This window comes from Polypterus senegalus, chromosome 4 (assembly GCF_016835505.1).
Source record: "Polypterus senegalus isolate Bchr_013 chromosome 4, ASM1683550v1, whole genome shotgun sequence".
Taxonomy (NCBI): Eukaryota; Metazoa; Chordata; class Cladistia; order Polypteriformes; family Polypteridae; genus Polypterus; species Polypterus senegalus.
This window is the reverse complement of record NC_053157.1, coordinates 157192642-157207390: the sequence shown is the minus strand read 5'-3', so window position 1 is coordinate 157207390 and position 14749 is coordinate 157192642. Positions and strand designations below refer to the sequence as shown.

Genomic DNA, 14749 nt, shown 5'->3' with positions numbered 1-14749 from the left:
GTCACTATCGGAATAAAGTCAAAACTTTAATATATAAAGTCAGCGTCGGTATATATAAAGTCAAAACTTGTTTCTGAATAAATAAAGTCAAAAGTTTGACTTTATATATACCGACGCTGACTTTATATATTCAAGTTTTCACGATAGTGATATATTCAAGTTTTGACTTTATATATTCAAGTTTTGACTTTATATATTCGGGAATGACTTTATATATTCAGAAAATCAATGTATTTGCCTGTTTGGCACCCCATAGTATGTGTGTGTGTGTGTATATATATATATATATATATATATATATAGTAAAAGGCGCTATATAGCACCCAACCTGGCACAGACCACCCAGAGGCACGTGTACAAAACACACAGGCTTTATTCTTTTTCTTCACCCGTGGGCGCACGTCGTCCCCGTGACCCACAGGCAATACACAGTCCCAAAGCGCAAAACAAAAATTATAAACAACCCTTCCTGGCACCACCACTCCTCCAAGGCAACCTCGTCTTCTTCCTCCCGATTCTGGCCAAGAATGAAGGGAGGTTGGCCTGCTTTATAGCCCACCCAGCTGGTCTTAATTGCACCTCCGGGTGGGGCTGGTAAGTCGTCCAATGTGGCGGCTGGCTCTCCGCAGCACCCCCTAGCGGCCACCCCATATCCCAACCGGGCTGTGGTGGAGCCACGGGGGAGACTGAGGAAGGACCCACGGCCAGGGAGGCTGCCCCAGGGGAGGCATTGCACTGTCCATGGTGGCTCCCCTGGGACGCATGCAGCAGAGGCGTCCGTCTCAATTCCGTCACAATATATTATATATGCCAGCAACACTCATGACAATGACAAATCAATTACATTAACAATCATGTTATGTTTAAAATTTTTCCTTTTCTTTTTCATAACTTCTTTAACACACTACTTCTCCGCTGCGAAGCACAGGTATTTTGCTAGTAATTTTATAAACTAAAAATCCTTACCTCCCACCTTCTTCAGCAGTGTCTAAGCAACCAACAAGAATCACCAACTGCTGCCCTATGAATTCCTTAGTCATCACAATTTCAAGATATTTAAAATCTGCCTTTTGTTCTTCAGTCAGTACTGGAATGCTTTTCAAGAACCTACAGTATAAAAAGAAGATATAAGTTCAATGTTCGCTACAAATCATTAATAAAAAAATTCATTTTATTGGTTGTCCTAAAATGCTACTATTGTAGACCATAACTTCTCTTCAAGGAATAAAAGCTCATGCAAGAATATGAAATGATAAAGCAGATGATATTGTACTCACTTCTATGCAGAGCATACTGTAAGCTCTGGAATAAAATTAAGATCTATTGTAGTCTCCCAATTACTCCGCAGTTTCCCCCAAATAAACTATTCAAGGCGAGTTAAAGGAATACACACAAAAATTATGGGTTTTTTTTTTTTTAAATATATTATTCTATGTTGTTTGTAGAGATGGCACAGAAAAATGTTAATATCATGTTTTCATGGAGAATAGATAACACGTTTCTGACAGAATGGGACTCAATGGTGACCAACATTGAACAACAGCAAACAATATTAAAAACGTACAAAAAAAAATTTCACATAACTGATGTTGTATAATTAAATGTCAAACAATCAAATCATTTTCTCAGAATGTGCAAAACACATGCATTTTTCTACTCTTATAGTCTTCAATAATTAACTCCAGAAAATAAACATAGTCCATAAACAGGAAGTCCCTTCATACAGGGTCCCACTTTTGAATTAAAAACCTGCCTCTCCCACTCATTCATTGGTCAAGGGTTTTGTCTTCATTTTCAAAAGCACGATCCCATGTGAAGGGACTTCCTGTTTGTGGACTACTTTCATTTTCTAGAGATTTTAAGACACGTTACTGTTAATTTGTGAAATACATATATTCTGTTGTAAAATATCAAGAAATGAAGTTCTGTAAAATCAAAATTAAAATACTATATATTTTGTAGCTTGGATATACAAAACATATAGTGAAATAGACAAGGCTTTGCCTGTCTGCAACAGGTGTTGGATTTTTAATAAAGTAGTACAAATAAAATGCTATTGTGTTAAGCAAGCTTTGAACTATATAATTCACATACATATTATCTTTAGGTGTGTTTTTGATTTTATAAAATTACAATTATAATAATATTAAAGCTAAACATAAATTATAATTCAAGTTTTAAAAAAAATTACTTGTGAAGATATTCAATATATAATGCTGCTTCTGGTAAAAGTCGCTCCAAAATCTCTTCTCCTTCTTCACCTTTGGATTTGATATATTCGCACAGTGCACGCCAATATAAGGCATTTTCACAGGTTAAGTTTTCCACTGGAATTAATTTTCTGTGAAAGCACAAAAGAACTCAATTACAAAGCAAATATGTACAATTATAGTTAAAAATCTGATTAATTTAAGGTTTAAATGAGAAATAAGCAAAAGCAATGATGTAGTTCAAGAACTAACATTTAAATAAAAAATTTCAGTAATTGCTAAATAAAACTTAGTTAAAAATATTATTCAAAATATAGGGGGGTTTTCATTATATACCAAAAACAATATTCTATATTGCAGGTAGGGTGCATTTTTATCAGTGGGTGCAAACACTGAACTGACATGCCATGCTTTTACTTGCCAGTACCTAAAAACTTAGCAAAACAAATCTACAGCATGAAACAGACCACTTGATTTACAACTTACTTTAAGGCATAAGTGTTACAGCAATAGAGCAAAATATTATTTGTTTTAGAAATGCCTTCATTCAATTATGTGGATCAATAAAATGTTCTACTCAACAGTATTCCTCAAAATATTGAGATTACAAGTAGTATAAAATATAACCGTTACCTTAATGGTACATACAGTACCTATACATCCTGAATTTATCACTCAGTAGGTATCAAGTCTACAATTCAATCTGTCTTGCTTCAAAAATCATTTTAAGCAAGCATCACAGAACATATGTTTGCATTGCTTACCCTGCACAAACCCGTATGCCAATAAAGATCCTTTAAGACGATTTTCCTAACATTTATAATTATACTTATTGTGATCTGTTAATTTAATATCATGTTACATAAAGATATTTATTATTTACTCCAGAAAACAGAATATGTCTTAGGACTACAAGAAGCTAACACAAGGATGTGTTTTGATATTTCAAACTGACAACTCAATGAATTTTGAATTTAAACGGTTGATCAATATTTTTATGCGTTCTTATAAATATTTTGAAGTGTTTGGCTAATTAAAGACACTTGTTCATACATATGCAGTAATAACAAATAAGAATATTTGCCTTTTTATACCATAATAGAAGTAATTATTAAGGACAAGATCGAGCAACACATGGCAAGGACAGGAGTTATTCTGAACAATCAGCATGAGGTCAGACAAGGGAGGTTGTGTTTTACTAACATGCTGGAATTCTATGAGGGAGCAACAAAAGGATATGTTCAAGGTGGAGCATATGATGTTATTTATCTTGACTTTCAGAAAGCATTTGATAAGGTGCCACATGAGAGGCCAGCCATTAAACTAAAAGAGGTGGAAGTTCAGTATGATGTTTGTAGATGAGTGCAGAATTGGCTAAAATACAGGAAGCAGAGGGTTATGGTGGAAGAAAGTTTATCAGGATTGGGTTAAGAGTAGTGTTCCTCAGGTGTCAGTGCTAGGCCTGCTGATATTTAGAGATAGAGATAGAGAGATATAATTAATTCACTGATTTCGCTGCCATCTATCAGCAACAAAAATAATTTTTTGTGAATTCTCTATGTAATAAACTTAAGTTATAGCGTAATGAAAATTGCATAATCTGGACCATCCTATACATATATTATATATAAACACATATGAAAATGTATTTAAAATATTTATAAAATTATAAAATATAAATATTTAAAATTTATGAAAATATATACCTGTACATTTTAAATATATAAATGATTTGGATATTAATATTAATAACAAGCTAGCTAAGTTTGTAAATGATACCAAGCTAGGAGAATTGGCAGATAATCTAGAATCTGTTGAATCATTATAAGGAACTTATGCAGCATACAGACTTGGGCAGATTTGTGCCAGATGAAATTTAATATAAGTAAATGTAAAATATTACATGTAAGAAGTAAAACTGTTAGCTTTGAATACACAGTGGGAGGTTTGAAAATTGAAAGGTTAACCTATGAGAAGGATTTTGGAGTTGTAGTGGACCCATCACTATTAATTAGGCTAAAAGAATGTTAGGTTATATAGCACGATGTGAAGTCCAAGGAGCTTATGCTCAAGCTTTATAATCTACTGGTGAGGCCTCATCTGGAGCATAGTATACAGTTTTGGTCTCCAGGCTATAAAAAGAACATAGCAGCACTAACAAAAAGTCCAGAGAACAGCAAATAGGCTGATTCCTGTGCTGCAGGTGGATGGCTTATGAGGAAAGATTAAAAGAGCTTAGCCTTTTTTAGTTTAAAGAAAAGACATGGATGTTGTGTTTAACATTATGAAAGGAATTAGTGCAGTGGATCGAGATTATTACTTTAAGAAGAGTTCAACAAGAACAAGGGAATATAGATACTTGTTATGGGTTTCACAAACATTAGGAAGGGTTTATTCATAATTAAAACCAAGGACACATGGAAGTAACCAAATACAGTAATCCCTCACTATATCGCGCTTTGACTTTCGCGGTTTCGCTCTATCGCGGATTTTATATGAAAGCATAACTAAATACATAACGCGGATTTTTCGCTGCTTCGCGGGTTCTGCGGACAATGTGTCTTTTTACTTCCTGTACATGCTTCCTCAGTTGGTTTGCCCAGTTGATTTCATACAAGGGACGCTATTGGCGGATGACTGAGAAGCTAACCAATCAGAGCACGCAGTTAAGTTCCTGCCTGCTGAATGCAGTGTTAACCAGGAAGTCTCGTCTCGCTCATTCAGCATCAACGTGTTTCGCTGTGTAAAGAGTTGTGCTCTTTTGTGTTTATCTTTGTGCATAGTCAAGCCCTTCATTATGGCTCCAAAACGATTTGCTACTGCTTCAGGGGCCGTGCCCAAGCGCAAACGGAAGATGTTAATGATTGCCGAAAGGTAAACATTTTGGATTTGTTGAAGGCTACGATTCTTTTTATTTAAAAAGTAGGAAAGGAATAGAAGATCTACGGCCGCAGTGTCCTTTTAACCAGGGTGCAAAACGAGTTGTAAGTGGATGTAATAAGGCAGTAGTCCGGATGGAATCTGCTTTAGGGATTTGCATTGAAGACTGCCAGAAGAAGAAGAACGGCAGTGCTGCACAATCGCCTGAAGTGGCTCCTTTAAGGACTGTAACGCTCTCCTTTGTTGTGCAGTAAAATAAAACTCATTGTTATCGGACAAGTCATCGTGTCATTGTTGGTGAGTAACCATAATTAATTTTCTACTTACAGTACTTAGTACATGTACGTGCGTTTAGTGTCACTGTACACACATTTACTGTATACTATTTTTCTTGTATTGTACGTATTTATTGCTGGTGGCATGTCTATCGTAATGGCTGTAACATATGTGCTATCGGAGACACTCAATATCTTTAAAATAATATTTAGGTTTTACTGTATATAAACAGTGTGTTTATATACATAATTTCAATGAATCTTACCTAATATCTAAGAGAATACAAAGGGATTATGCTGTATAACTCTGCGGGGAACATTTATAAACAGTGTGGGAGAGATTATAAGGGCTTAAACTATATAAAAATAACCACAGAAACATATGGTTTCTACCTCGCGGATTTTCACCTATCGCGGGGGGGGGGTCTGGAACGCAACCTCCGCGATCGAGGAGGGATTACTGTAGTGTGTTAATTTGTTATGCAAATGTTTTATTTGGCAAGCATATGCATCAAATGTCCTAGATGAACTGTAGTAAAATTACATGACAAAACGTTAGTTTAAAAAATAATATTACTTACACACATTATTAATGTAATATTTTTGCTTAAAATTTATAATTTGGTAAATCCAATCCAGACATGAATGTTACATATTTTTGACATATGAGCAATAATCCTATGAATCACCTATGCCAGGGATTCTCAAAGTTGGTCCTGGGGACCCACTGTGGCTTCAGGTTTTTGTTTCAACCAGATTCATAATCAGTGACAATAACTGATAACACTGATCTCATTTAATTAGCTGGTATTTTTTATCTTCTCTTATTCTACATTCAGAAAAGCACAGCAGCACGATTTTTACATTTATAAGGCATTCAGAAATTTTATTTTTGCTATAGTTTTAAATGCTTAACTATCTTTTGTTAATTTCATTTTATTTTGCCTTCATTGTATCTTAATAATGACAATTAAAAACAAGCAGAGAAACACCCTGCCCAACAACACTGAATCATGAAAGGCTGCGACTACTTTATTGTCAGACTCACTAATTAGTAAATAATGGATTAATTAAACTAAAAGTAGAATGTAAATCAAGATGAAATATTGGTAAAAAGTACATTATTCCCATATAACTGCTTAGTACATTTTTTTCTTTAACTGAACTTAGTTTCCTGATTTTGACATTGTTCCCAAAACACGTAATCTGGGAAATAACAGTTCACTTAATTAGTCCAGGAGTCCAATTAGAAACAAAAGCCTTTTTGGAACAAAAACCTGCAGCCACAGTAGGTCCTCAGGACTGAGTTTGGGAATCCCTGACCTATAAGATAAAAATGTTGTATTTACCTCTCATCTATGCTGCTGAAGTTTTCAGCCAATTCATTAAGTGGTGACAAAGCAAACAATGCATTCAATGCAGTCACTGGCACTTCTGCCGAGTTCTCAACATCCAGCTTGTGAAGCAAATCTAACACATTGCCCTCCATTAGTCGAAGCCACGCCTGCAACAGGTTTTTCTGGACAGCCTCTTTTACTGCCACTAAAATATGAGAGCATTTGACTTTTTAGAATTATGAAGATTGACATTGCAGATTTATATATATATAAAATTTTTGTGTGAAACATCTCACCTGATCGATCATTTAATCCCTGCTGCAAAATCTTTACTCTCTGAGCAATAGTCAGTGCATTAACATGGACTTTCTCAGCAAGAACCTATAAATTACAAAGTATTTAATTTTAATGTCTTGAAAGATATTGGGATATAAAAGGAGTGTTTAGTATCTAGCATTGCACAAGAAATTCTGTCCACATAGGCAAGTTAAATTGGCATCATTTGAATGGCATTGAGATTTACAAAAAAAGAAGAAAAAAAAAAACATTTTAAAAAGTATTCATGACTAATACTGTGAAATCATATGAATTATTGCTACCCATGTTATTCTGAAGACTGATGCACTATGTAGTATGAAAAACCACCTTGATGCATTTTACTGGTTCTCTCCCTCTTGCTTCCTTTGGTAACGGAAGAGTCTTTAATGTGAATAACACAATACATTTGTACTACATTCAATAAATAATTTTGTGTAATTTGCTGAAATATATAACACTGTATTATTTTTATATATTTTAAGGTATATGTAAATATCTTTTTTATAAATACTTCTAAGCATTATCACTTCAGATGTCTTCCCATTTCTGTAAGGACATCTAATTTTTAAGGATGAAACAATTTTTATGGATCAAGCACAAGAAATACAGGAGTAAATTATAAATTTTACCAGTACTTCATATTAACAAACTTTTTTGCATCACACTGTTAATTACTTATTAAAAATCGGTCAGGAAAGAAAAATTGATTGCTAGCCTGGGAAATAATTTTATAGGTGGGGATTATAAACAATTTTGATAAACATGTATTTTTTAAAAGCTGCATTTTTCACTCAAGAAAACTGTCCTGCAGTTATGTACTAGTAATTAAATATACATGCATTTTCATGGTTTCAGAATTGAACTGGCTTTAAATACATGTATTTTAATATTAATTTTGCTTTGTCAAATTACTTTACTCATCTTACAATAAACATGACAACCCATGTACAGTATACACAGTGGTGTGAAAAACTATTTGCCATTTGGATTTTTTTTCTTCCTAAATAATAAAAACCATCATTTAAAAACTGCATTTTGTGTTTACTTGTGTTATATTTGACTAATGGTTAAATGTGTTTAATGTTCGGAAACATTTTGTGTGACAAACATGCAAAAGAATAAGAAATCAGGAAGGGGGCAAATAGTTTTTCACACCACTGTACCTCTGCAACAGAAATCCAGAAAGAGCATACAAACAAGTATTGAAGATTGAGCCTGTGTAATATCTTTCACTCAAATATTTAGCCTTAAGTATTTGTCTTCTGATGGTTTTGTATAAACAATGCTTTAAAATACAGACAAGGAAAGGTCAGGAGAGCGGTTTATGTTCTGTCACAGAAATTATGTAAATGTCAAACTGAATGAAAATCAGAAGACACAAGGATAAAATGTAAGGCAGTCTACAGGTGTTACAAAGTAGCACTAGGCTGCAATTAAATTCCACCAAATCGTCACTGTAGCCATAATTTCCACAACACCTGCACCTTCTTTTTTCTTGACAGAATTTGAGCTCAGTAATAGTAGTAAAAATTTAAACCATAATTTTATGTCTCTGAAATTAAACTTTCTTTAAAAGTATAGAAATAATAAAGAAAGCCATGCATATCATTTAAGGCTTTTTTTGAGAAACACTTCGAAGACAGATTAAAAGTAAAAACATTGATTTTTTTTATTTGTATTTGGTTTAAAGAAAATAAAATTGCATACAATTAAGTAGAACTTATACAACAGATTATTTCATAGTCAAAGAAGAAAAAATAAGAAAAAACATCAGAATAAGAAAAATAAAGTGTGAACAAAAAAGTCTAACAAAACAGAATTCAAAACTGATTTTTTTTTAAACAAAAGCTGTATGAGTAGAAAGTATAAAGTTACAGAAGTTAAAAAGTACAGACACAGAAAAGGATGGATCATGAAAACTTTCAGGCACAAAAAAAAAAAAAGGGCTATGGAGAACAACCAGGATTAGACAGACATAATATAGAAGCAGATAAAAGTGCTACAAAAAAGGTTTGATTATGTACTTGGCCCCTAAAGGACTTCTCAGTTAAAATAAATTTTGAAAACGTAAACATGCCCAAACAGCATGTAACATGAGTAGAGATATTTTTTTTTTTTTTTACTTTAAATAAATATTTTTAAGAAATATTTAAAATGTTAGGAATTTTCTTTCCTACTTTTTGAATTTGCCAGAATGGAGATAATTACTGACCTTGTAAGACAGTTCCCTAACTTTATCCTTTACATCTCTGGTCCGTCCCAAAATTTTAGGTAGTGTCTTAGCTGATGGAGCAATGCATGACAGTATAGCACGTCTCACTTCTGGATTTGAATCACTTTCGATTAACTGCATATATGCTTCAAAGGAGGGAAACAAAACGTATTTTAGTACTCTCCAAATAATTACTCATTACAAATATCCTGAATATTGGAATTGTAGATGGTTCACAGTATTTCATGCCCAATATTAAAAAACAGTTGTTTAATTTGACACTGGCTTTAATTTAAAAAGGCTGATATCAAACAAATTGCCAGAATTAGAGAACGTTTAAAGCAGAGTGCTTAAGGAATTTAGTGAATGCATTCTGTATTTAAACCCTAGACTTGTATTTTTCAAAAAAAACACTCAAACCTTTAGGAATTTCTCTTGAGTGTAAACTAGCAAATGTTGCCCTACCATAGAAAAATCGGAAGTGTGCTCCCCTTGACTCTCTCTCTCTCATATACTGAGATAGAGGAAACAGTCATCAGAACAACTTCCAGTTGCACAATATTTCTCAAATATCATATCACTTTGTTTCTCATCATAAATAATTGATAATATTGATACACAATCATTTATTTCCATTTATAATCAAACTTTATTTTAAAAAGATATTTTCGCATTCAGTGAGGTCAAAAACAGTGGTGTAATTTTTTCATGATTACATATGCTTGACCTAGATTAGATGCAAAGTAAAAACAATTATAGTCACCTAAAAACATAAGTGTTTGTATTATATATTTGTTGCAATAAATTGGTATATTTAATTATGACTACCGACTGGGAGCCCGATCGAATCAGGCTACAAAATTCTACACTTGTGAAATCCATACTTTTTCTGCAAAGAATTTTTTTTTTTTTTTTCCTTGAAATGATGCTGTTATCATGGCACTGATTTGTGCTTAAAATAGGCGTTTTCGGCCAATGTAATGAAGAGCTTCCTGTTTAAACGGGGCTGCGAGACATGAACTCAGCACTTCGGCACACCTCATTTGATTTTTTCCGGCAAATTTTCAAAACAAACCATATTTTACGACTGTAATCAGAGTCGGAGTAATAATTATGTCTGGCGTTGTCATTTTAGATCTGAGATCGGCTAAAATTTAAACAATGACCATTGTTAATAACCAGCCGTCATTACTCAGTTTGCCAATAGAAGGACAGATGCCAAAACCGAACTGCCCAAAGATAGATTTCGATGTACCAAGCAAATGCCGATACGTTCTAAATTACTTACGGTTCCGGAGCTGTCTAAGGGTTTAAGTCAGTCGACGATATTAGTCCTGGAAAGTACGCCCCACCAAACCAACATTCAAAAAGCAATCAAACTTACTGTTATCTGCTTGAACCAACACCGACTTACTATACTCGGCCATCCAGCGGCGTCACTGAAGCAGTCGAATGTTCTTAGCCAATCATGCAATACTGCGTCCGCGTTTGCCACGTTATGTTCTAACTACAGAGGCAGAGTCCCATTGCAGGGTTCTAACTTGTATTGAGTCGAGGTATTGACGCGAACACCATACATACGGATAGTATCAAATTACTTATAAGGATAATGATAGTGGAAATAAAAAAAAAAAAAAATCATAAAATTAAATGCATCACCAGGAACACGACGGGGACATAGCAGCTTATTGTTCCCATTACATCTTTGTATTTACATGACATGCTCAATGTTTACATGTTATTGTTAAACTGATAATGTATAAATTAAAATAAAATTAATAATCTTTATTGGAAGAATATGGGTTATATTGAATAAAGTTTTTAATACCATGGTCACATTCATACTGTATTTGCATGATACAAAACATTTGGATGGTTGTTTAAATAAAGTACTACTTCCAGTTGAGTAATTTTTCTCAAATTTCACGTTTGCTTTTTATCACTATAAATATCTATACAAAATTTGAATCATATCTTTATTTATAGCCATAATTTACTTCAAAAAATCTGAAATGTGTTCAAGTACCACTTCCGGTAGCTGGAAATGGTCCAAAATTTGATAGGAGTCCTTACTTTGATAGAATGAAGGTGTACAAACTCTCATTGACTTAGGTCAATCGTTTTGAGTTATCGTGTTTACACACAGACCCACAATTTCAAAAATTGTATTTTCGGACTCAGGCAAGTCTAAAATGTCAAGATTCATCAAAATCTCAAGGTTAAATTTTTTCACAATTCCTAGCAAACGCATACGCACAAGAACGTATTTATCTTAATAGAAAGTTTTTGATAAAAAAGGTACCACATGAAAGGATTGCGATCCTATGTAGAATGGAGCAAACCTGCCTTAAACATGGGAAGCAAGGGCTATATAATTTTTTTTTTTTAGAATTAGGAGATGTTAAAAGCACTATCCCCCTCAAGACTCAGCTATAATATGTATTAAGAACTATTACTTTTCAAATAATGTGCTCAATACATTAAAAAATATATACCTACCATTGATAGTTGGGCATTGGTCATCCTTTGGGTCCTGTAGTCTAGCCATTGCCAACACTGCTTGTATTCTAACATTTGGAAATTTATCTTTTACTCTGACAAGCATTGTTTCATGAATGCGATCAAAAATGTCATCATCAATCTGAGCATTTTCAGACATATTTCCTAACAATTTGTTAATAAGCTGACAAACACGAAACCTGACAGCATGGCTATTGGCATTGTGGGACTATAAATACAAAAAGAAAAAAAAAAAGTTAATCTTGTGAATATGATTTACATGTTATACAATTATGGATCATAAGGCAACTATTCATCAGCTGTAAAAATACAAAAATCACAAGATGTAATAACATCATGAAACAATTATATTCATCAGAGCAAGTAATTTGATCTAGAAACATGGCATTATTGTTTCTACCCTACTTTACTTACAGTTAAAATAAAAATACAGGATAAAAGTAATGTGGAAATTTACTGGTAAATTATAATGCATATATTTGCTAAGGTGAGTTTCGTCCACATTATTTAAATTCAGATTCAGAATTAGATTTCAGATCCAGAGTAAAAGTCATCAGCACTTCTCTAAATATTTACGCACTGTTCAAACCTCATAACAGTCCAAACATATTCTGGAAAAGCTATCACATTAATATACAGAATACATAATTATGAGCCAAAAGTTGCTATTAAGGGAGAGTCTGAATTATCAACAAATCCGTGGCAGTGATGCACGTCCATCATGTTGTGTACACACATTACATACAAACAGTACATAGGAACAAGGTGGGAATCAACTCAACTCTACACATTTCACAAAATATTGAATATTGCACTGTAATGATCAATGTGGGGCTCAAAATTACTGTTTAAGTGATGTCTTTACCTAAAGACTTAAAAAAGTAAATCAATACACATAAAACAGTATTGTAATCATTTTCAAGGCTGGATAAAAAAAGTAGATATTCAGAAGAGGGGCAAAGTGCATCGCAAAATTCTTTAAATATGACAAGTGGCAGCCCTACTGAAAAACGCATCTTCAAAGATGAAATTAATATTTGTGTCTATTTTTTATTAAATTAGGACTGTGTGTATATTAAAATGACTCACATTTGCCTTCCATCTATAAGCATTCAGAGGACATTCATATGACTGATATGACTAGTTCAAGGACCATATATATCGACTGTACATTTGTCAAATGCACTGATGTATATTGGATTAAAAAAACATTGTCATTTTAATATAGAAAATAACTAACATTATTAAATCTGAACATATTTTACTACATTTTTATCCCTTCAGTAAAAGATTGTTGTACCTTTAGCAAAAAATCAAACAAATAATTCAAGAAGGGATTTTCATCTTCTTCCTCTTCGAGGTTATCCTCATCCTCTGTAGTTTCTTCAAAACTGGTTGCAAATTTAGCAACAAACTCAATCACACTTTCAACAGCAGGCTCACGCTTATATACAATCATTGCATATTTCATATAATGCACAAACTCTTCATGAAAGGTGGTTTTATTTTCCAACTAGAAACAAGAAAATAAATAGAACAATGTTAATGAATTATGATGCTGAGGTCAAACATTTTACAAAACAAAAAAAAAAAAACCATGGCACACAATCAAGCAAAAAAAGAACATAAAATTAAAGCAGATGCATGCAATAAGAATGACATAATTCTACTCATCGTGTATTATTAGAAAAACATAAGTGTCTCAGACTATTTCAAGAGGAACTATAGTTTTGGCTGTATTGTGCTTTTTTGTTCAGTAACATTTCTGAAAGATGTATCAGTTGTATTGTATCTGTCTAATAGTTTATATACACTAAAAAGTTTACAATAGAGTCTTGTTAATGTGCGCTAGAGTATGTCTTTAAAATTAAAAAGAGCATTGTATACTATTTGTAACTAGATGCTGTTCCAATTAACTAAATGGACAAAAATCCTTCACCTGTCTGTGTGTTAAGTTTGCATTGTTTTTTGCTACAAATGTCAAGGAACATTTAGTCTCAGTCCTACAACAATCCAAAAAACAACAAAATTACTAACAAAAATTACAGTGAGGTATCTTTAATGTTTTGGTGCAATTCTGGCATCCTTTAACTTTTCTGCATCCTAAATGAAACAAAGTTAACCTACTAGTTATTTTTATATGCACATTTTATGCAATATCTTGCTTAACATATGCATTCACCTTAATTACTATTAAAGGGGAACAGTCATATCTGTTGCATTATTCTGTGTCTTAACAGTGAAAAGTATTTTTAGCAAAAAAAAAAAATTAAATATGAAATGTTGCACTTGTTTTTTATTAAAAAAAATGCCAAAAAACAGCCGAGTTTTGTTGATTCTTGGAATATGAGTGCTTCCACCAGTCCAAGACATTACAGGTCAACTTTTTTAACGTTTTTGTTCTCTTTAAATGAAAATGTTTTGCACTGTTTATCATATTTGTTACATATCACTTTCAGGTTATAGTGGAAGCAGTGTCACTGAAAATACCTTTTCCCCCGGTAAAAAGTACTTTGATGCTGCAGTTTGTCATTGTTCTAAAATTACATGAAATTGCAAAACACTTTTCTTTTTAAAAGGTTCTCCAATGTGTTATCCTATCTGGAATCACAGATTCTATATACCAGTAACTGTCCTATTAACCATAATAGTATTTCCCCCTTACCTTTAACCAACGTTTTCCGAAGAGATCACAACATTTTCTGTTTTAAAGACTTTCCACTACTCTTCTGAAATTTCCAAATCACCAACCATAAAATTAATGACAATAGGAATAGGAAATACTATTACCTATTTCCAGAACAAGTTAACTATACCTTTGTAATGTCAACTCACACAGTAAATGACAGCAAGCATGGTCCCATTCTCTTATAACAGAACTTAGAACAGAAAAATTGGGGGAGGCTCTACAGGAATATTGGGAACTGTAGTGCAGTGAGGCAGCCCTCCTGGGGTCAGAGGGTGCTGCAGGGAGTTACACTGCCTGCTTTATGGGAC

At 33.2% G+C, this 14749-nt stretch overlaps 1 protein-coding gene across 2 annotated transcripts in view; it reads right to left on the bottom strand.

Annotated features, from left to right (window-relative positions):
* The window catches only part of ncapg (non-SMC condensin I complex, subunit G), a 45554-nt gene that overhangs the window by 23578 nt on the left and 7227 nt on the right, over positions 1 to 14749 (bottom strand). For both annotated transcript variants that reach the window (XM_039751556.1, XM_039751558.1), the window contains exons 3-9: positions 13053 to 13265; positions 11732 to 11960; positions 9233 to 9378; positions 6999 to 7083; positions 6715 to 6907; positions 2192 to 2341; positions 967 to 1107 (exon numbers count right to left, since the gene is read on the bottom strand). In XM_039751556.1, the coding sequence (XP_039607490.1) occupies positions 967 to 1107; positions 2192 to 2341; positions 6715 to 6907; positions 6999 to 7083; positions 9233 to 9378; positions 11732 to 11960; positions 13053 to 13265 (1157 nt within the window). The remainder of the gene's footprint in view (positions 1 to 966; positions 1108 to 2191; positions 2342 to 6714; positions 6908 to 6998; positions 7084 to 9232; positions 9379 to 11731; positions 11961 to 13052; positions 13266 to 14749) is intronic.